The sequence below is a fragment of the Ooceraea biroi genome, chromosome 1, assembly GCF_003672135.1.
Source record: "Ooceraea biroi isolate clonal line C1 chromosome 1, Obir_v5.4, whole genome shotgun sequence".
In the NCBI taxonomy this organism is placed as follows: Eukaryota; Metazoa; Arthropoda; class Insecta; order Hymenoptera; family Formicidae; genus Ooceraea; species Ooceraea biroi.
Genome location: NC_039506.1, coordinates 19075870 through 19098577, shown reverse-complemented (window position 1 = coordinate 19098577; position 22708 = coordinate 19075870). Strand labels below are relative to the sequence as shown.

Genomic DNA, 22708 nt, shown 5'->3' with positions numbered 1-22708 from the left:
TACACCGAAAAAGGAAGTCATTTATGCACCTCAGTGTACATATTGCTATATCGATGGTCGAGCTCTTCGAGATTGGTGTTGGCGAAAACGAAATGCGCATGCGCGGGAACTAGTAAAGGCGCTCAACTTGATTTTTTAAATTTTATTTTCTTTTTTTTAAGCATCATGTAAAGAACTTGATTACAAGAAATTGAGTATATTCGAAGACAAAATTTGTGCCTGTTAACTTGTCTTGGAGAATTGCGAATTGGTTGAGAAAAACTACGTTTTCTCTGAACTACGGTTGACTCGTACTACTGCAAAGTAGTTGTAAAAAGGATCCGTTACGAGTCTCTACTATCTTCGTTTGGAGAATGAGGTAGTACGATTTGACGATAAATCAGCCTTTATTATTTTAATAATAGCATAAGTTAAAATAATAAATTACATGTATCTTTATTTTTAAATAATATAGCTTAACGAACAGCTAAAATAATGTGTAAATTATACATTCTTGATTAACGCGTATTTAAAATACTAAATATTAGTAAATATTTTATATAATTCTAAATAATTAATTGTTTAATTATTCATATATTATTTTTATGAAGCGTTGCTTAATATTGTTGTAATTAAGTCGAAACACGAACAAAGTTTGTAGAAGGATATCAATCTTAAAAACTTGAGAATGAATTAAGAAATTAAAAACTGGACAAAATATTAATTCTATAAAATTGCTTCGCTGATTAATTTCCGTACAACGTGTAGTTACATAACACATTTGTGGGCTGCAGTACAGGCTCGCGATTTATCTAAACCTATCTTCACATTTGCATTACTTGAACGCAGGAAGTGCAATAGAGAAGTGCAAAAAAGAACAGCTCTTTTGTCCTTTTTGCTAAAGATGGTGATCGCGCAGTGAAGTGAGTCACTTGCGCTACTAGAGAAAGAGAAAGACAGAGAGAAAGAGAGAGAGGGTGACAAAAGTTAGAAAAAGAGAGGTTGTAAGTGGTTGTCAACAAGTAGCGAGGCTTCTGCTTTCCTTTGCAATTTCACGAGTCGAGTGAAGACTCGAGCGAGTGAGGGGAGAGTCTAACCGCGATTTATGCTGCTTCCTTCGTTTGTGACCTGCGACGCACCGACGAAATCAACCGCGGGGCGTGCCGAGAGCGCCGAAGTAGCACGAGGGTGGTAGGCAGGAGCTGTCAAGGCATCGAGAGTTCTCTGTCCCGCACGTCCGAGGGGCTCAAGGCTTTGATGAATGTCTGAGAGTGATTACGATTCGGCGAACGAGTACACAAGCCTGATGGACGGCCACGTCGCGGAGTCCCGCACGGACGACCCAATCCTGGTCAACGATCGTCGCAAAGCGCGCACCAGGACCGCCAACGAGGAGGTAATCCCCTCGCACACGAGCGAGCGAGCGATCCACGCCTCGTCTTCCTCTCCGCATGACCTTCCACGTGTCCCTTGTTGTTCTTAATGTGTCAAGTTTCTCTCTTCGATGAGGCAAAATAATTCTAAAGCAAATCCTAAAATTGTAAAGCAGATTCTAGAGGTTTATTGATAGCTTTGTAGCTCTTGACGTAGTTCTTTGAATCTAGCATTTGTCCTGTCTGAGTACCAAGGAAAATTATTGAAAAATGATGCACGTTCTCTGTTACAGGTGGAAAATGGGATGCCCGAGGTACACTTCGAGGCGTCGGGTACAACCGTTGCCCGGTCAAACAGGCGCGGCGCATCCGGCAACAATAATCAAAATAGATTGAGGCATTACCGAGACGAGGAGGAGGAAGAGCTAAAGTATGGTGCAGCTCATGTGATCAAGCTCTTTGTTCCCGTCTCGCTGTGCATGCTGGTTGTAGTGGCGACCATTAGCTCGGTACACTTCTACACGACCAAGGGAATGTACTTGTAAGTGTTGCTTTACGCTTTAAGGAGAAAGTTATTGCAACTTAATTCCAGATTCTTGATCAGTTGCGTCAATTTTTGATACAAATTCATTGTGACATTTTTCCATAGTTCTTTTTATTAGAGAATATTTTATGGAGTTTGTTTAGAAATTTTTAAGTACTTTAAATATTAAATAAAGTATTTTTTTCTTTCTTCGTAGAGTGTATACTCCGTTTCATGAGGAAAGTAATGAGACGGGTACCAAGGTCTGGCAGGCATTCGCCAACTCAATGATCCTCATGAGCGTCATCGTGTTTATGACTGTGATACTTATCTTCCTGTATAAATACAGATTCTACAAGACCATACATGGCTGGCTGATTATAAGCTCTCTGCTCTTGCTGTCAATGTTCTCCGCCTTGTTTTGCGAGTAAGTGCGAGACTATATTTAAGTTCTACATCTAATTGATTGTTCCGCATCGATCAGACGCTTGAACAGGAAGAATTATCATTATGTTTCTACTTACAGGCAAGTATTAAAAGCTTATAACATTCCAATGGATTTATTTACATTAGGTATAGTCCTATGGAATTTCGGTGTAGTTGGAATGATTTGTATTCATTGGCAAGGGCCACTGCAGCTCCAACAGGCTTATCTGATTTTCATTTCCGCCTTAATGGCGCTCGTTTTCATCAAGTATTTACCTGAATGGACGGCCTGGGTTGTGCTTGGTGTTATAAGTATTTGGGGTAAGAAGCTTCCCAGGGACAAGAAGTGAAGACACCGTGAGAGAGATCGACAATTTTATTCATTGCTGTTCTTGTTGGCACACTTAGATCTGATTGCGGTCTTGACACCGAAGGGCCCGCTGAGAATACTCGTCGAAACGGCGCAGGAACGGAACGAGTCTATTTTCCCTGCTCTCATATATTCCTCCACCATCTTGTATGCCTATGCCGGATACGTGCAGGCAGCTACGATGGCGTCCGGAGACGCCGCGGCGTCGCCTACGCGTGATCAAGCGGACAATCAAAATAATCGCGTGTCGGGCGACGCGGAGGAGGGCGGTTTCACTTCTGAATGGGTAGAAACGCACGGTAAGGATTATCAACAGTCGTCAAGAATCGTTAAGAAGATTAATTAAATTTACTTTAATAAAATTTTAATAAAATTAAAGTAGTCAAGGCAAAACAGAAATGGATCAGATTATTACACAGATAATACAATCACAAATCAATTCTATGTATTGCATCAAGTCGCCGATATTACGTTTGCTTCAAAAGTCGTCGTTGCAAATGCCCGAGCTAATTCGATCCTGATCGCGCAGGTGAACGCAGCGCGAGACGCGCTCAGGAGGTACGCGACAACTCGTCCACAGGGAGGGAGAGCGCGAGACAGCAAGAGAATCGTCCGCGGGATCCGCAGCAGCAGCAACAGCAAGGACAACCGGGACAGTTGCTTGCGGTCGCTGAAGAGGAACGCGGAGTTAAGCTGGGTCTCGGCGACTTCATATTCTACAGCGTGCTCGTTGGGAAAGCGTCCAGCTACGGAGACTGGAACACCACGTTGGCTTGTTTCGTCGCTATTCTCATTGTGCGTATTTGCTTACTTGTGCTTGAATGAACGAGAAGCGTGCGAAGCTCTCTTGACGAGCTGTCTCTCTTGCAGGGCCTGTGCCTGACGCTGCTGCTCTTGGCCATATTCAAGAAAGCGCTACCCGCGTTACCGATCTCCATCACGTTCGGGCTGACGTTCTACTTCGCCACACGGGTGATCGTCGCGCCGTTCGCGGACAGCCTAGCGAGCGAACAAGTGTTTATCTAAGGATCTAGCTGCGACAAATACCGCGTCCTATTATCATTTTAATTTATTGCAGGAATCAAATATCTCGCGCGAGGGGGAAGGGGGGGGGCGGACAATGCCCGTCTACTTACCCGTTTAGTATTCATTCGAGTGTGTCGCCTTTAGTTCCCGTGCTTCTTGACTTGATCCTCGCCGTTTGTCTGCACGAAGTGAAGTTTCGAACGGATCAAGCGACAAAGAGTACCTACATTTTTTAATCAGGTATATATATTCGTCAGAGAATAATATATCAAATATATTTGTATCGCGAAATGCTCACAGGAAAGGAAAAGAAAATAATCTAAATTTCTAACGTAGATAGATAGAATAGAGAGAACGATAGAGAGCGTAGCTACCTAGTATTTTTCTACGCGAAGCGAGCTCGCGCGAGCGACGCGAGTCCTCGCTACCGAACTGAGCGGTGCGGTACGTTTGATGCGGCGTGCGAAAGTATGTATGTATGTGTGCGTGCGTGGTACAAAGCGGGCGAAAGGATGCGCTGCATTATAACAATTTATTGTACTCCGTTGTTACACTTACAGAACATAGGTCTCGTAGATTCAAGTATAAAAAAAGCGGATGACGACGATGACGACCGTTCTCTCTCTCTCTCGTGGTACGAAACGTGAGGTAAAATGTCGAATACGTCCGAATGCGTAAGTAATAACTGCCTTCGTTCGCGCGCTCGATGAACGACCGCGCGATGTTCGCCAATCCCGTTGAAGACGAGCGGGTTGTCGTGCACTAGAAGAGCGCCGAGTTCGCTACTACTAAACTACTAGCCAGGGTGTTTCCTTGGGGGTTTTTTTTTTCTCGAGTCCGGTTACACACAGCCATGGGGGAGTAAATATTTTTAATCGTACTCTATACGAGAAAAGCATATTTATCGTACGTTGTGGCGTTTAGTTTATAGATCCTAATTTTACGATGCTGAACGATAGCGTTCCTCGCGAGACTGATAAGCTGTTACATTGTCTCCTTTCGTCTCTTTTTTTCGTCGCGTATCTCGACGAGGATGATCCGGTGAGAAGACACGAGGCCGAAACGTCCGTCCTGGCTACGTAGGAAGCGGTCTTCTCGCATCATCACACAATGTCTTCTCGAGTTCGGTTTGTTTTCTTTTACATGCCGATAAAAAGTTTCTTTTTTTTGGTAAACTTTAATACTGCAATCGCACAGTCTGGTGATCGATCCGACCAATCGTTATTCGCGACGACAGCAAGTAAATCCTTTAGAAACGATGAAAATTGTCATGTCATGATCGAGCTTTGGTTTCGTTTCGATTATTATTCGAATAAACACCGATAATCGCATAACAATGCATCCCGCTGTTCAACCGTTAATTCCTCGCGCGCTATAATATTATTTATGTAACGTATATACTATACATATATAGATCCCCGGAACCGGAAGAACTTCAACAGCGATATGACGTCTCTCGTGTTTGTAACACACACCGCTAACTTTACAAGCAGCAATAATTATTACGCTATTAACGGAAAGTCCGCTCGGTGTCGATCTTCGCGTGTAGGATTACCAGATGGCATCGAAAAAGAATACATTGCAGAGAAGAATCCGAAAAATTGCGGAACACGAAAAAAAACATTTAACAAGTGGGGTGAAACTGATATTTCAATACACCCCAGTGTACGTCAGGCGCCACACGCTGTACAAATCCTCTATTGGAAAGCTGCACGTATCACTGGCATCAACGGAATCGTTACCGTTAAAAAGTGGAGAGTATTCTTTTACCACCTCAAAAAGAGTATATTTACTCTTGCAAGAGTGCATCTGGTAACCCTAGTTGCGTACAAAACGCTACTCGGCGTGTAAAATAAATAAACCTCCGGCGCTATCTACGAGCAAACTATGCGCGGTTGCGTGGTCAGCGCTGTCGGCTGATCTCGCGTAATTCTACAATAACGTCCCGCGTACTCTTTCTTCCCTTTTTTTCTTTTTCTGCCGTTTATAATACTTAACCAGAATTCTGATATCAACTACAAGACCCGACTACGTCTCTCGCGAAGGAAGGTACACTTCGTGATTGCGAACTCTATCAGGAGAAAGATATTAGGAAAATATCTGTAAAGGAAAAAATATAAAATCACACTATGACGCGATATGTTTTGCCTCGCCAAACGCCCATAGATGATTTTCTTACTCTTGTGTTTTCTCTCTTTCTCTCTCTCTTAAAGAATATATTACGTTGCTGTTCCGTTTATTGTCTCCAGCGAGCTTGCATCCACGCGCTCCAGACAATATCGGGGAAGGAACGTTGATTTTCTAAGACCAGTCTTACAATCGCTAAGCATACTTCTGGAAGCATACAGTTTCGTAACGACTAAGGAATCGTGTGGGACTCTCACCCAACGCTCGTAACCCGCTCATCAATTAAATAATTTAAATAATTCTTAATACTTATTGGGAACTATGCATCGGCTGTGTCGCGAGAGAATCCGGCGTAGTCTGCCGCGACACGACGTCGGATAGTTCAGGAAACGTCACAGTTACGAGTGTCAGGCGGCTCGTCCTGTGTAGCTACATTGCGCTACGATATTTCGCCGATGTCTTACTCTAGTCGCGCGCTCCGCGTCTTCGCAAGTGGAAAAAAAAACGGGGAAAAGACGCAATGGATCGCGAACGTCCGCCGTGTTCTCCGTCTCCTTGTTTTTACTGCTGGCCGCCTCCTCGACACCCGAGGAAGACCGAGTATTGCATCGCGCGACGGTGTACCTTAGCTAGTCCCATATTTGCTGCTCTCGAACATGCCGCGTCTGAAGAAGGAGCTGAATTCTAGCAGAGATTGCTTGTCTACGTTGCTAAGATTGCCGTTGAATTTGTAGAGGGGCTCGCAGTGCGGCAGCTCCGAGCAAACCTGGATCAATCGGCGGAGGTACTCCTCGAGGCGTTTTCGTCGTTGCCTCGCCACGACCTCGTACTTTGGAAAGACCTGGCGTGGAGGAAAGCGTATCGCCGCGACCTGCGAACGAACAGAAAGCCTATGAAATTATTTGCCTCGTGAGTTTATATCATCCGCGATTATAGAAATACTTGGAGTCATCCGTGTCTGCTTTGAGATAATTAGACTCGTTCAATTCAACGATTACACACACGCAAACTTGAAATTTTTTTAGTTTATTTTTTATTTTATGACTTGAGCGAATAGAAATTATTTTAAAAATTTCAGCAGACTGACATTTGACGTGACTTGTGTCAACTTCGCGATTATCTCAAATAAACGTACCTTGCTACCGTACTTTTGTCGCATCGATACATACAACTCCCGAAATCTTCTGTATCTACGCAGAAGAGTCCAGGTGTCGTCCTGTGCAACGACTCGCACTTCATACTCGTAGTGACTGGATGCGCCAGCTCCTCGTATCACGTACGACGGTACGCTGACGATCATGTTGATCACGCTGTCGCAATCGCCGTTGCTCGCTATCAACGACGGTAGGGACCTCGTGATCGTTAGGGAGTATGGGCTGCTCAAACGGTCGCTTCGGTTCTGGCTCTGCGCAAGAAACATGAAGAATAATCATGATAATCAGAAAACAGGCGAGAATTAAAGAGGAATATCTCACAACGACTTACCGTTAAATAAACTGTCGAGTAGCCTCGATTGGAGGATCTTTTGGACGCTAACGATTCCGATAAAGACTCTTGTTCGTTAGCGTTAGGCCTGTTATTCCTGAAAAGTTGAGATCTGGTTTGCGCTACCGTCAACAGAATAGCGGAGCTATTATTCGTAGGTTCTACAACACTACAGTAAGCATTTGGTTCGTGCTGTACATAGTCCTCGGTCTCGCTGACGACGAGCCGATCGTCGTTGCCGGCGCCGTCGTCCTCGCACTGGAGTTGCCGGCTGGAGTTATTCTTCCGTTCGTCCTCCAGCAGCGACACCTCCAGTTCGATCTGCTGCCTCTGCAGATCCTGCAGTATCATTATCTGCCGATTGAGATCTTCCTTCGACGGCGTGCCAGCGTCCAGGCATCTCATCACCATCATCCGTTGGCGCGCGATTCTTTGGTTCAGCCTCTTCATCGCCGGATTCTGCTGTATCGGCGATTCCAGCGAGTCCTGGAGCATGTTCTCCGAGATGAGGGTCACCGTGGCCAGCTGCAGCTTCCTTTCCTCTTCATCAGTCTTCATCGACTCCGTGGAAGCGACCTTGCTCACGTCAGTCAAGTTCTCATCCATCACCTGGGACAGATTCGCATCGTCTTGCGCTAAATGATCATCTCGCATGCCATTTTCCTTCCGTTCCTCGTTGTTCTCTCTCTCGACCTTCATGGCGTTGTTCCGCATCGCGTCGGCGTTCTCGAAGATACGGAGCTCCGGCGAGTCGGCCGCCGCCGTGTGGAACGTTTCCGCAGTGTCGATGGAGCTTGGTATGCTCTGCGGCAGTAGCTTCAATGCCGAGGCGATTTGGTGCTTCCTATTGGTCGCTTCCTGGAAGAGCGACTTCGAGTCGCAGTCGGACGCCGTCTCGCCGTACGATGACCGTTCGTCACCTGGAGACGCGGGCAGGGCGCGCTTTAGGTCCAACGATAGGCTCTGCTTCCGCCGCACAATCTCCTGCAACTGTTCCTCAGTTCGTTTCGCCAGCAACAACTTCTTCTCCGAGACTCCTGCGATGCCCAACTGAAAATTGTTTGTGTGAGAATCATTCAGGAAAAGAGCAACCGCGGCAGTTTTTATTATAATAATTAACAAAATGAAAATCTACGAGGACATTAATATGGACACGTGAGAGTCTGAAAAAGCGGCTGACATAAAAGTGCGTATATCTCAATTTCGATTAAAATTAAATGAAATAAAATTGGATAATAATGAGATAAATCTGTTGCATTATCTTTAATATTATCTTTGAAGAAGGTTCAAGGCAGGGCCAAAAAATTGTAATTGATAAAAATGAAATATTAAGCTAGTACGTGCTCATATCAGTATTATTAAAATATCGATTTTTATGTTATTAAAATATTATTAAAATAATGGATTAATAATATTATTAAACTAAAAATATAATCGACAAGTTACCTCCGCCTTGAACATTTGCTTCTGCCTCTTGGCAATCTCCATCAGCTCCTCCTCCATCTTGTCCACCTTGCTCTGATGCTCGTTCAGCGATCGGACCTTGCTCTGCAGCTCGCTTTCTAGAGCAGCCAACTCTTTTTTCTGTTCAGATAGATCACGTATTAGTGGAAAGTGATTGAACAAAATTTAAAAAACGACTTGCATCTACTTACATGATGATTGACTAGCTCTCTAACGCTGTCGATGCATTTCTCGTCGTTCAGGCTGGACCAGGACTCGGGCAAGCTGCTGTCGCTGCCGTTATCCGTCTGAAATGCACATTTACTTCACTTTCCATACTTGTACCAATACCAAATTGAAGTCACGTGTCCGAGAATCTCTTGCGAGGTCCGCGCACGCTGAATTAACAGTTTGAAACATCAAGTTGGAACGCAAACTCGTTCACCTTTCAAATCGCCTGAACCAGTGATCTGAAAACTGGACGAATCTGTTACACGTAATCTTCATGAGAAGTCTGAACGATTTCGGAAGGACAGAATTATAAAGCTGAAGAATTATCAAAAACCATGAAGAAGAGATTGAAGCTAAAGTTCCTCTTTTTGCACAGATCACCGCTTTTAATTTCTTTAAAAAAAAAAAATAGAAAGATGTTCCAACTATATATCATTGGCGGTCGCGCGTAACGAGGAGAGATGCCGTCAATAAGAAACGTTACATCGTCCGTAACGTGTGGATTCTCGCGAAGGAAAGTCGATTATAGATACAGATGCACGAAGAGTGCACACGTTATGCATCGCGCGCACAATTCGTGCGATATATGCGTGCGTGCTGCAGACTTGCGGGACTTGCTTGGGTGTTTTCGAGTGTTGGCTCGCCTTCGGACGCGGATCCTTACCTTCTCCCAGCGATGATTTTGGTTTTGCGCGCGTTCGTGGCTGCTGACGAGCTCTTGCAGCTGCCGATGCTTGGACTGCAATAATGTGCGCAGATAGGCGACTTCCCTACACATATTTTCTACCTGGTACCACACACACACACATCGATGCGTTAACAAAAGGGATAATCAACAGAAGATAATGCGAAATTAATCAAAATTAAATCGGCTGATCGGCCCTGCGGACAAGATAATGTTTTTTATACAGAAATTAAATAAAAACATAATAATACAGATTTTAATCTACGTGTACGCAGATTAAAGCGATCGCTTACGGTTGCTAAATACCACTGGCTGCTGAAAGTGAAAATGATAATGGATGAGAAAATAATAACGGCTTATGAGACCAATGAGAGAAAAATAAACGAGCTTGCCCCATGCGTGGGCAGCTCATCTTTTAACGGCAATAAAATAATAAAGATATTTTTTTAAGATGCACGTAAGAGGATACTGTCTATCTCTTAACTGTACGTTAGTAGAGAAACTATACTAGCATTATAGCTGGGGACGGCATTACTGAACGCGTCGTTTCAACTGAACGAAAAATCTGGGATTAAAAAAATAAAACGTATAACTAACGAGTGTGCCACTGCCTCGCGTGATACGTTACCTCGAGAGAACGATAAGACTGCCTCTCCTTACCCTACTGATTAGTACATACTCGAAGTATACACAGTGCGCGCATGCGGACGTAATCGCGAGGTGCGAGGCGACAGTGAACGAGTTCAACGAGAACTGACTGGGTTTGTTAATCGGGTGGGTTTGTTAACAATCGCACGAAACTGCAATAAATCCTAAGAATTTACATGAAAAAGAAAGAGAGAGAAACAGAAAAACAGAGTGAGAGTGCGTGCAAAGTTTCGTGGAGGATCAAACGCCAATTTTCGTATGAAAAATTTATTAATCAACAATATATCAGTGTGTGTGTATATATATATATATATATATATAACAATAATTAGTCTCCTCGATATCTCTGTGTGTGTATCTCATCGCATAACAAACCCATAGACGTATCTCTATACAAACAAGCCCAAGGTATGTACATACTTCATTCTTAACATTCTCTACTTAAGTAATATGTAACATTCCAGGGAATGCCATCTCTCTCTGTCCGGCAATATCTCCTCAGCACTAGCATTTGTACGTAAATCGGCGACTTATTCATATATACACATTCACGTGCGAACACGCAAGTCGTTAACATAAACAATCTGTGAGTATTTAATTACGTTAATCGATATGTTAAACGTAGGCGCAACATATCCGAGGAATCCTGAGGCCGGATCGGAGGTATCAGGAGATGATCTCGCGTGCAAGACATCTCACGAATTAGGTACAGATAGATCTCCCTCGAGCGCAAAACTCATCGCAGAAGACAACGATAGAGTCTTCTTGTTTCTATTTTTTTTTTCTACTAGAGAGGAATTATACACATGATAGGCCTGCTAGACATCGACAGACAGTACCGCGTAATCTTAGTCGTAAGAATTTTGAGCCTGGACCGAAGTGTCGTTTCGCAGACGGCCGTACCCCGAGACGCAGTCGCAGACGCTCGTCCGCGAGTCGTCGTCCCGCAGCGTGACGCGGCAGCGCGAAACGAGAACGGGAGCCCACCGAGAGACACACCGGGGATGTCACATGTTCAACGGACAAACGTGCGAGTAGATGATGATGTTGCCAGACAAGCAAATAAGGACACCGATAGCGACAAGGACGAGGTAGAATTGGTACTTGATCGAGATTACGTTCAGGTCCGGCGACTCCGGAGGAGGCGCGTCCGTGTCACTTACTTGCGTCATCTCGTCCCGCCGTTCTTGCTCCAGGACGTGCCGGCGCGCGCGCAGCTCGCGCTGCCGCGCCTCCAGGGCAGCGATCGCGTCCGCCCATTCCTTCCATTGCGCACCCCATTCGCGCTCCAACTCGCGCTGGGCACCCTCCAGAGCCTCGCGTCTCGCAGCCCACCGCTCCTCGCGTTCCTCTTGCTCTCTCTGCGGAGAAATAGAGTAATGTCACTTGTAGAATTCTGCGATTCTCAGGTGGACAAGCGCAGGCGTTGCCTGCTCTACGCGCGAACCTTAAAGTCCTCCTTCTCCTTCAGCAGCGCGGCCTTCTGCTGTTCTAGCTCCTCGACCGCCCTGAGGTCCTCACTAGAGTTCAGAAGATTGTCGCTGGAGCAGGAAGCATGCAAGTCGGAGACGCTCCAGCTCAGGAGCGACAACCTCGACAGATTGACGACCGTCGACTGCAGGTTGCCGTTGCCTGAGCCGCCCTCCTTCCGCAGCTTCGCCGCCTCGGCCGGGTCGTTGTATCGGAACATGTTGTTTCTGCCCAGGAGGATGATGCAGCCTTGGGACAACCTAGTCGGTTTGTCCACTTGAGCGGTGTTGATCCAGCAGTGGGGCGATAGAGGGTGTAGCGTCGCCACGCCATTGTCCAGCTCAACCACGCAGTGTTCTGCCTCCACGTCCGCGCCGGTTAATACAATGTCCTGTTTGCCATAATAATAATTTGTTAATGAAACAATAGATAATTCTTAAACGCTTATTATTTAAAAATTCGCGCGATGCGTCCTTCGTAATTTTTAATCTTAATATATCTCAGCAATTTAAAAATTATCTCTAATAATTAAAAATTTAATTATTTAAAAATTATCTCCAATATCTTATCTTTATTTTTCTTTTTCACATATTTCTATTATATGATTTTAATGTTTGGTATGTTATGCTCTTATGATTAACATTTTGAATAATTTCTAAATTTATAAATATTGTCACCTGGACGACTGGTGCTTCCTCCGTGCCGACCAACGTCTTCCCTTCTTTCAGGTGATATAACGTGACGCCAGTACTGAGGAGGTCGTCGTCGATACCGACGAGATGAGGCATTTCTGAGTCGAGCACAACGCCAACCCCGCTCTTTCTCAGTCCCAGCGCTTTTTGCTCTTGCAGAATCTGCTGTGTCTCTCGCCACTTTTCCGTCCACTCCTCGGTCAGCACTTTCTCCTGTTCCTGCTTCTCCTGGATTTGAGCCAGCAACACTTGCGGCGGCCTTTCCACGCTCTATAAATAACAAGTGAAATGATGGTCAGACGAATTAATACAAGTTTTTCGCCGAGAATAGTAATCAGGAAGTTCCATCAGGAAGGGGAACGCTGCGGGAGCGTCGTTCGTCGAGATACTCGCCATGTTCTTGTCGATGAGGGACTTGAGCTTCTCTATCTCCGCCCTGAGTTCTCTGATGAGCTTGACGTTCGCATCTTCGTTGATGGTCGGCTTGTTGATGATGTTCTTCGCGCGATTCGCGTATCTGAGCGTACTCAGAGTATCGTTGTAGTTGCATTCAGCCGGGCTGATCGTGGCGATCATGATGGTCTTGGAATTGCCGCCGAGGGAGTCCTTCAGCAGCCACGTGAGCACACTGTCCCGATAGGGGATGAAGGCGTTTCGCTTGCTGGCGGATGTGTCGCCGCTGGCGGAACTCACCTCCGAGAGCGTGGATATCACAGTGCCTAAAGTCACCAAGGACTTGTTGATATGCGCGCCTTCCTTCAGCCGCTGACCCGTCGCCCCGGTCGCGTTCGCGCGCTCGCTAGAGGAAAGACAAGAACAATCTTGAGGATTTTAAGACTCGCTCTGCGCTCCTTCGTTCTTTATTCGCTCATTCTTTTATATCTTTTTCTTCTCTTTTTCGCGCGACGGAATCGAAAAAATGTAAGGTCGGCTTGCGGATTGCCTTTCTTTTTTCGGGACTACCTTCCGGCCAGGTCGACTAGGTGCACCTTGGAAACGGTTTCCGACGGCATGTTGCCTTCCGAGAGGCCGGCCTGTACGAAGGTTATCGTAAAAATCGCGTGACTCCTGCTACTCACGTCGTTCATCATTGTGCTGGCCGTCGTCCTGTGCGTATTACCTCTCACCATGCATTCCTGGAAGCGAAAGTGTTTATCGACGTGGCGGAGTGAAGTGAGAAGCGTGTTATCCCCCCCCCCCCGAGAAAGATGATCCCACGGCTCACCTGAATGTCCGAGTAATCGTAGACGAGATGACACGATAGATCTTGTACGTAGGGCCCACCCGTGGGGTGTTCCCGTACCCTCAACGAGTGGGATTGGCTCTGGTCCAGTCTTAGCAGGTCTCTCACTCTCTCATTATAGATTTCCAAGAAGGACACTTCCGTCCTGTAAGACGCACCGCTTTCTTTCCCCGCTGCCATTCTGGCGAAGAGCGTCTTGCAGATCCGTGGTATCAACCCCTGGGATTCCTGCGGTGCGTGTGCGTATGTAATAAATTACAAGAAAAAAAGGCTAAATCAATGTTTCTAGTCCCATTGAAGATGGAAAAAGGGTGATCAGTTGCAATTGGCAGATAAATTGTTAACTCTGATCTTCATTGCAGAATTATCAATAGTACGACCAAAAAACGACTTGAAAAAAGGCAAGAGTTTGCGACTCTTTGGTGATTATTTATAATTCTATAACATTAGAATAATAAAACACCTTACAGACTTTTACCATATTGTCTGAAAAAAAAAAAACGTAAAAAGAGAGTTGACAGACCAATTGCGATTTTACATTGTTTTTGCTACAGAAATTCGACATTTCGTTATAAGACAATGCAACTTTGACTCGTTCGCGAGTTCGATTTCGCTCGCTTTTACTCGTTCATTCACTTCATTTGTCTCCCTCTTCTGCTCAGAGCATACTTCAGACTACAAAGAAACGCCGTTGCAACACTCCTTCTCCCACCTGCGCCGGGAACAACAACCGTAAGCGAAAGAGGACATCCGTTTGACAGACTAGACTATCACATTACCGGCGTGCCCATCATCGTGAAGGTCTTCCCGGATCCTGTCTGGCCGTAGGCAAAAACGCAGGCATTGTAGCCCTCGAAGGCACTTTCTATTACGTCCGTACCAAGATCGTAGAAAACCTGGATAAAAGGGAGGCCGATTGAATTAGCGATTCTCCTCGATCGATCGGCGACAGACCAGAGCAATACGACGTCTCGCGGACAATGAGCGAGGAGCCTTATCGGTCCCGTTGTCTCGCCTCGTCGGCAAACGACCTACCGTAAACGCGACGAAAACGTACGCGCGCGTGTACACAGATCGCCCATTGGCGTAGCGTTGATCGCGCATACATGCAAATCATTTTACATAATTGCGTTTAATTAAGTCGCGGCTCGCGACGCGGGCTCGCACCGGCTTTGCGTAACGATTATACCCACGCAGCCTTAGCAAATGTTACAACATTCGCGCATTGCATTACAATTATTGCACGACAACGAGATTATTCTATATAATACGTCGGTATTTCGACATACTCTTTCCTCTCGTTCCTGAAGAAGGAAAGCGGCGAGCAGCGTTCGGCCTCAACCGATCATCGCATCGTCGTCGACGAGAGCAACGATCTTACGCCAATGCAGCCGACACGCGATCGCTCGCGGCTCCGTCGCATTTATTGCCGATCGCCAGTCGCTATCGGCGCGATCGGATCAGCGGGCTGCGCGAGCATAAATCGCGCGATCCGCTCGGTCTTTCCGCACACGCGGTGGCGTTATCGCGAGCGTTCTCAAGGTCAACGGCTTTAATTGGATCAGCGCGCTAGCTTCTGTTGCGAGACGGCTGTCGTTTTGCTCCGTCTTCCTTTTTCTTTTTCGCCGTTTCGTCGCAGGTTTTCATCGAGAGAGTATCGATGATTTCAGGACGCGCACCTCTTCCTGGGAAGCATAGTTCTCGTCGTTCGGGTCGAAGGACCAGTAGGAGTGATCGAACGTGAAGTCTTTGTACTTTCCCCGGTCGATATCTCTGCAGCTATCCGGTGTCTGTAAATAATGAAGCGGCGGTGGTTACTCGTAGCATTTTGCTATCGCGTTTAAGTGTTAAAGTTCAATTGCCGTTTTAGCGCACAATTATTTGCACAAACGAATCGCGAATGATTAACAATAGCAAGAAATACTTGGAGGAGTGGAGGGGAGCGAGAGTGCCAAACAATCGGGGCGAGAGCGATGTCGACTGGAATGTACATAAATTCTGTATTGAAACTGGAGCACTCATTGATGATGTTACCACTTTTCATATTTTTACATTGAAATGTTCTCTTAAATTAGCTGCATTCCGCAAATAGCTTTCCTGATAATGTAATATTATCGTTTTGGTATTTTTATGATATTATCACTTTTTACATATTTTTACATTGAAATGTTTTTTAAATTAGCTACATTTTGCAAATAGCTTCTTTTCTGATAATGTAATATTAATGTTTTGGTATTTTTATATTAAAAATTCGAAGGATTGATTTGAATTTGATATCTGATCTGATTGATATTCTGTACATTTTCCATCTCAATATTAACATTCTTAAGATTCGTGTTTTCAGCTACACTTTGCATACTTTCCCCCTCTCTCTCTTTCTCTCTCTGTTTTCGTTTTCATTTTCAGCACGGAATGTTGAACTCGTATTAATTATCCGCGAGAAACAATCGTATGATAATCGCGTTGCAGCTGTGCGTTCCGCTCGAATGTGAGTCGACGTAACTGACGACACATCGGTGGGAACATCGCGCTGCATTATGCAAGAAGACAAGTATGGCAGGCGGTTAAAAAGTAAAACTGAAGTGATCTCCGCCTCTACGATTTCACACGCTGCTCATGCGATGTGCACGAGCACGCCGCGGTTGGAAAGCGATCAAACGCAATGCGTGCACATGCAAATTGCTAAACTACCGTCGCGACGCATACGCACAGTTCGAAAATAGGCTGGCAACGCGTGTTCTCACGGTAAAACACAATGAGCTCGAGTGACTCATGAATTAAAAGTCACGTCGAACCTACCAAACATGTTTACGATGTGTATCGATACATACACGAGTTTGGTTTTCTCTCTCTCTCGACAACAATTATCTCCTGGAAAAGAATTACTTCGGACTGAAGATTATTCTCACCGTTTTGAAGAAGTTATCGTTAAAATCCTTGAAACAACGTACAACGTGACAATTAAATTGTTCTGTCTACATCTATTTATATCACAAAAGTAGATCAGTAATCTTGGAAAAAAAGGAGACTAAAAACTTATGCATGTATCTAACAACAGACTCTTTTAAAATGTTGCACTTGGCAACGACTGTTCTCCACTATTATGTCTATCGATGTTGAAAGTTTATTGCCACTAATTCGATACGCGTGTTATTAATTCGCTGGCGTCGATCAGCTCGCCCCTTATCGGGATCGATTAAGCGCGCTTCGCTTTTCCGGTCAAGGTTGCTACAGAATCCGCGTTTGCGATCCTCTCGTGATTGCTCCCGCCCACCATGGGACCGGCGATCTCCCTTGATTAAACAGAGGGAGATCGTCCGGATAAGGTTTAATTGAATGCGGATAGAACGCGGCGATTATACAACAACGAGACACGACGAGACGTGGCCGAGATCGCTCTCGATTGCGTAGCCGCGATCACGCGGCTCGTCGAGGCGAGATCGCGGCGCAACACGCGTCGCTGCTTCTTGCGGTCCAGCCGAGATTTTCGCACTTTCTCCTCGCCGCCCGCTTGTTATCCTCCAGCAAGGAGATTCCGCTAACCATCGGAGAGAGAAAGAAAGAGAGAGAGAGACTTTTTGTTTCGTAAGCGACTCTCAGTTCCATTTCTGTAAAAGGTAATATAATGTAATGTGAATAATTATATGTGATGTTATAAATAGTAATAAATAGTAATAAATAGTAATAAATAGTAATAAATAGTAATAATGTTATAAATAGTAGAAAATAAATAGTTATTTTATTTTCTATATACATATATATATATAGAATTCTTCATTTTTATGTTTCAGAAAGGATTGAAACCGAGAAATTTCGTGGACTTATTTTAGAAGAATTATCTAATTATCGTGATCCTTGAGTTTTTAATGGGACTGAAATGAACTTATAAACTTGTACTTAATCTGCGTAATTTCCTTTTTAAGATCGATTCGGGAATAATAAATACCACGGTATATAAATGCGACACGTTTTCGCTCTTGTTTCGATCGCAGGCACTTGTCGGCGAGGTAATCAGTCACGAGGCCATTAGTAATTATATCTCAGCAATCCGTCGAATTCGTTCGAGTAGAAATTATGACACTGAGCTGGAAGCATTGTAGCAGCTATGGCGAAGAAGAAAAGATTCTCGACTTCGAACGTAGAAATCCTTTAGAAAGTCCGTTTAAGATCATTATTCTTCAGTACTACAGTAATGCCACAAAGTTCTACATTCAAGTTGCTGTACATAGCTACAACAATTCACTATTAATTGCAATTAATTTATTTCTCGTACGTTTTAAATTTCCTGGAAATGAGAGGCTTATAATTTTCCAATTTTTACTACAATCGCTCATTAATCAATTAATAATCGGGACAATCAAAGCATTCAAAGCAGATCGCTTTTATCTTAATTGACAGCATGACAGACTGAGATCTGCGACATTTCTCAGCGAATCGTAAAAATAAAAAACAGAGTTTGACATACGACGCAATGCAACAACAGAAAATGACAAACTCGCGATGTACAGTTTCAGCTGATTTTACGGCATTTTGCGAGGCCGTAATTATGACTGATGAACTGGCGCTGATGTAACCGCGCTTGCATCACGGTATGGGCCTTCAGTTTCTAAACGTGGAACCAAAACGCGAATACGCGACAACCGCCTTTAGCATCGCCGGCGCGTCCCCTTGTAAAACAGGTTGCTAAACTGCCCACGCATCCCATTTTATCCGGCACTGATCATCTTTATAGCACAACAAGCCTGCAAATTCCCTCGCTCAATAATTCAAGTTGCTTCTTCCTGACAAATAACGGCAATTTTCCATCCTAATGTTTCGATAAATCTCTCTTAACGGGTTTTAATGATAAAGCTCTAGAATAAAGGTCTCCTTAAGGCAACATCGATAGAAGAATGAAAAGAAGATATCTATTTTCCAAAGCAAATATTTGATCTCGAATAAATAAAATACATTTTTCGAAGTTCGAAATTCAGATTAAATTTGACACAAAGTTTTTTGCTGTGCATGCAAACTCTAGGCAAACTCTGAACACTTTCCGGTTCATCAAGCCTTAGCAATTTCTAATTAGGGTTTTTTCTCCCCCTTTCTCTATCCTGCTTCCTCTCCCTGGTACCCTCTCGTTTCCTACACGTATGGAATGTTTTATAGCTGCACCATAAAAGTCAAAGCGATCATCTTCTGGTAACGTTGCAAATGCACGCGATCGAATTCGCGTTCTCACCAAGAACCGAGACCGGCATTGGCACCGGTGGCGAGGCGAAAATCACGCGTCCGTGCGAGAGCCGTTAACCCGGTTTGATAATGACCACTGGAGGCTTCGGAATTCGCCGTCGCGCTTGCGCTTGCCGAGGTGTAACCGCCAAGAGAAAAAAAGACAGCTCGGCCAGTTATTATGTTATCATTACCAGGAATCATTTATTTGGAAGCCTGAAGTTATTCCTTCAAAAGCAGAAAGAAGCTATGAAGAATAAGCGAAAATTATACAAATAAAGTGACAGAAAAAGCGAAATACCGCATATAATATTATAATTAATACATCGGAATAAAATAAAATTTTAATTAATTAAACGAAATGAAACTTCTGCAATTTAAACGTGAACTTTATGAGTCTAGATTTGGTCGATACATTCTTTCTCTCTCTGCTTTTTTCTTTCTGATACTCTCTCACTTCCCTCTCACATGTGGAATTTCTTACAGTAGTCCATTAAAGTCAAAGCGATCATTTTCAATGCACACAAACCTGAATATGTGCAAATTTTTATATAAATTTCGATAGGACAAAATGAGGTGTGCGCGCAACTTGCTTACCTTGGTATTGAAGATCCGCGTCTTCTTGCCGTCCATCTGCACGATCAGCTTCTCGTTCATCGCCACCTCCCTGCAAAGCAACAACGACAGACGTCGCGCTGTTACATCCGACTTGTCGATCTCTCCATCTACGACGACGGCCGTTCCGTCGCTTCGCGAACCGAATCTCGGATCGGCTTGCGCGCGAAACGTTAGTTCGTCGACCGCAGTAAATGCACACCAGTCGATACCACGATGACATAATTGTGTCACGTGCTGTCAATAACATCAATCCAATACAGAGAGCGGGCCGGAGTTATCGTCACTTCATCCAGCTCTTGTACGTGGCGTGACGAAATAATTGAATCCACTCGTCGTTTCAGAAAAGCAAGGCTGCCCCAAATTTCCCATTTGTTTTCTCGAAGCTGCAGAATTTCTGTTTTTCGTAAATATAATGCTTGATATTATCAAACTAACTGTAAGTATGTGACATCACTGCGTTTTGCTGAAACCTTTTACGCTACTTTGGACGAAGCAAGATTGCCACAGAACGCGCGTTCTGTCCCGCAATATTATTGTCGCAATCCTTCTTTTCTGTGAAAAGAAAAATTGAATGGAATCGAAATCGGATTATGAAGCACTTCGAGTTCGCTACGAAATCTTTTCTGAAGCGAGCGGTCGATTATTTCTTCAATATTGCGCTGTCAATAACATCCCTTCCGTACAAAATGCGGATGAAAGTTCCGACGTAAAATTCCCTTTTGCCTGTTACACGCTTAAGGGGGGAGCCTGCTTTAGAACGTTGAAAATAAGGTATAATTTTACGAATTTTTTTGGAGAAACTATACAGCGGATCATTATAAAACTTTGATGCATTTATTAGTACATGTTTAAAGATAAAAAAATTATTTTTTTATTTGAATATATCGCCCGTAGAGGTCGTCCTGGAGGCATTGTAAATTGGTGAGCATTCTCCTGCCTCCAAATTTCATCCAAACTGAAAAATTGAAATATTTTCTCGTTATTTATGAATTCCCATCGTCGATGAACCTTTAATATTCATAAAAACATTAAGTTAAACAATTACTTTTGCATGAAAAAGTTCAACAACTTTGCCTAAAAATCGTACTTTTGTGTTCTAAGCTCCACCATTTTGGCACTTTTCAACTTTTTTCTTCTCTCTTTGGTTCATCGACGATGGGAATTCATAAATAACGAGAACATATTTCAATTTTTCAGTTTAGACGAAATTTGGAGGCAGGAGAATGCTCACCAATTTGCAATGCCGGCGACGCGGCTGCACTAAGACTTCTCCAGGACGACCTCTACAAGCGATATATTCAAATAAAAAAATAATTTTTTTATCTTTAAACATGTACTAATAAATGCATAAAAGTTTTATAATGATCCGCTGTATAGTTTCTCCAAAAACAATTCGTAAAATATACCTTATTTTCAACGTTCTAAAGCAGGCTCCCCCCTTAAATAACCGAATCGAAACGTCAATGATAATCTATGTTTGAATTACTAAATCAAACGAGACTTGAATCGATATCTTTTTTCTAACTTGTAAGTTCCAGAGTCCGTAAAGTCCACGGGAAGAGTCGGTAACCCGTGCAGCAAGGCAAAGAAACAAATGTGCGATAAAAGTGAAAACTTCGGTCCACGCCGGAAGATCGATAAATTATTTGCTTCTCGTATACCAGAGCCTTCACTTTCTATTTTTAATTTTTTATGCAATAACATCGAGTGCACGAGTGGCAGCAACAAGGATCGAGTCATCGGAACAGATGATGATGATGAGAATGATGATGATGAATCGTCAATGACTCCGAAAGCGCGTGCACCAAGCCGTGTCCTTTGTTGCTCGGCAATATTGCACGATGATTCCTACGCCGATAATACCTCGTTAGTGATCGATAACGCCACCGACGCAACGTCCTCCTCGACAAGGACGAGGACGAGGACGAAGACGACGATAACGACAACGGATGTTGTTGACTGCAAATTGATTGCACAATCAACTAGTATCGACCGATGGCGATCCAAAGAACGCGTTCAGGACACGCGAGTCCAGGAAGGACGTCCGAAAACGTGACCGAAATGTCCCTTTCGGACATCTTGAGGACGTCACTCGCTGCAGCCAATTCGGACGACGCAGCCCCAATCTGCCCCCTGAGTCGACGGGAACATTCGTGCGATCGTGAAAAAGAGATCCGATGCGAGGTAGCATGTTGCCGCGGAATGTGTCGCTCGCTGGATATTCGATTGGTCGACACCGACCGCTCGGTACGTTACGCTCGACGCTGTTCGGTAGCGACGCACGCCCCGGCGTGCGCGCACCTTTCGGAGCGCCCATCCGGACCGACGGACGTCGCGGAAAGGGAATTTCCCTTCGCGACGCACGGTCGCACAATTTTCAATTTGACAACTCGAAACTCGAATAAACCGAAGGCGATGATAACGCTGAATCCGCCGCCCTCGAGCATGTTGTAATCGCAGATTCTTTTCACGTCGCGCGACGGACTCGAGAAAACAGACCGAGCGGGAACCGAGGGGGAAGTCGCAGCCCCAGCTGTCTGGCCCTCCCCCCCCAATTGACCAGTTGCACGGAGACACACGCACCTCTTGTTGAAGGGTCGTACCCTCACAGCCACCTTCACCGAAGCCATGGTCTCGCGAGGAGGAGCGCATCGGGCTCGGAGGCGGGACGGGAGACGAGCGCGAGAAGCTTGATTCCCTTCGCCGTCGTTTCTTCTTGCGACGACGGCGACACTGTGAAGACGAAGGCGTGCCCACTGCCCCTACGCACACGGGGCGACGTTCACGCGCGGCGTCGCGCGCGCCTACGGAAGACGCTGCTGGCGTCCTCGTCGAGCTTCGAGCGCGGCCAGCGGCAGCAGCGACATCATCCCCCCTCCTCTCACGCACGCACGCTCGCGACTCACGAAGGACCGCGAGCGAACTGGCAGAGCGGCAGCTGCGTCGTCGAACCGAGCCGAGCCGAGCCGAGCGCAGCGAGCTGCGCATGCGCGGCTCGTTTGCGACTCAGTCTAGCCACTCGAAGGCCGTTGAAGGCGCCGGTGTCACCCGCAACTGTTAAATATTGAGACACAAATTAAATTCAACTTAGGCGGATATACGAATTAGTTATTTATTAAAGGAACAAATAATAATATATTAAAATAATGATACGCGTA

At 44.9% G+C, this 22708-nt stretch overlaps 2 protein-coding genes across 3 annotated transcripts; one reads left to right on the top strand and one right to left on the bottom strand.

The window, feature by feature from the left end:
* The first annotated feature begins 563 nt into the window (after positions 1 to 563).
* On the top strand, positions 564 to 5318 carry LOC105278005 (presenilin-1). The gene is made up of 7 exons (XM_011336778.3): positions 564 to 1375; positions 1646 to 1893; positions 2093 to 2302; positions 2402 to 2622; positions 2710 to 2970; positions 3201 to 3466; positions 3542 to 5318. Exons 1-7 carry the CDS (start codon positions 1241 to 1243, stop codon positions 3695 to 3697), a joined length of 1497 nt encoding a protein of 498 aa, XP_011335080.1. The 5' UTR covers positions 564 to 1240; the 3' UTR covers positions 3698 to 5318.
* Positions 4518 to 22474, bottom strand: LOC105278004 (kinesin-like protein Klp98A). 2 transcript variants are annotated; one of them, XM_011336776.3, is made up of 16 exons: positions 22134 to 22474; positions 19530 to 19599; positions 15401 to 15511; positions 14501 to 14617; positions 13704 to 13949; positions 13442 to 13614; positions 12872 to 13277; positions 12464 to 12748; positions 11764 to 12177; positions 11480 to 11677; positions 9648 to 9770; positions 8965 to 9060; positions 8756 to 8893; positions 7310 to 8359; positions 6960 to 7229; positions 4518 to 6695 (listed from the first exon to the last, which is right to left on the bottom strand). In XM_011336776.3, the coding sequence occupies exons 1-16, from the start codon at positions 22178 to 22180 to the stop codon at positions 6450 to 6452; spliced, it is 3990 nt and encodes a 1329-aa protein (XP_011335078.2). In that variant the 5' UTR covers positions 22181 to 22474; the 3' UTR covers positions 4518 to 6449. The 2 variants fall into 2 exon arrangements, with proteins under 2 accessions (XP_011335078.2, XP_011335079.2); XM_011336777.3 differs by lacking the exon at positions 9648 to 9770.
* Between the last annotated feature and the right edge of the window lie 234 nt (positions 22475 to 22708).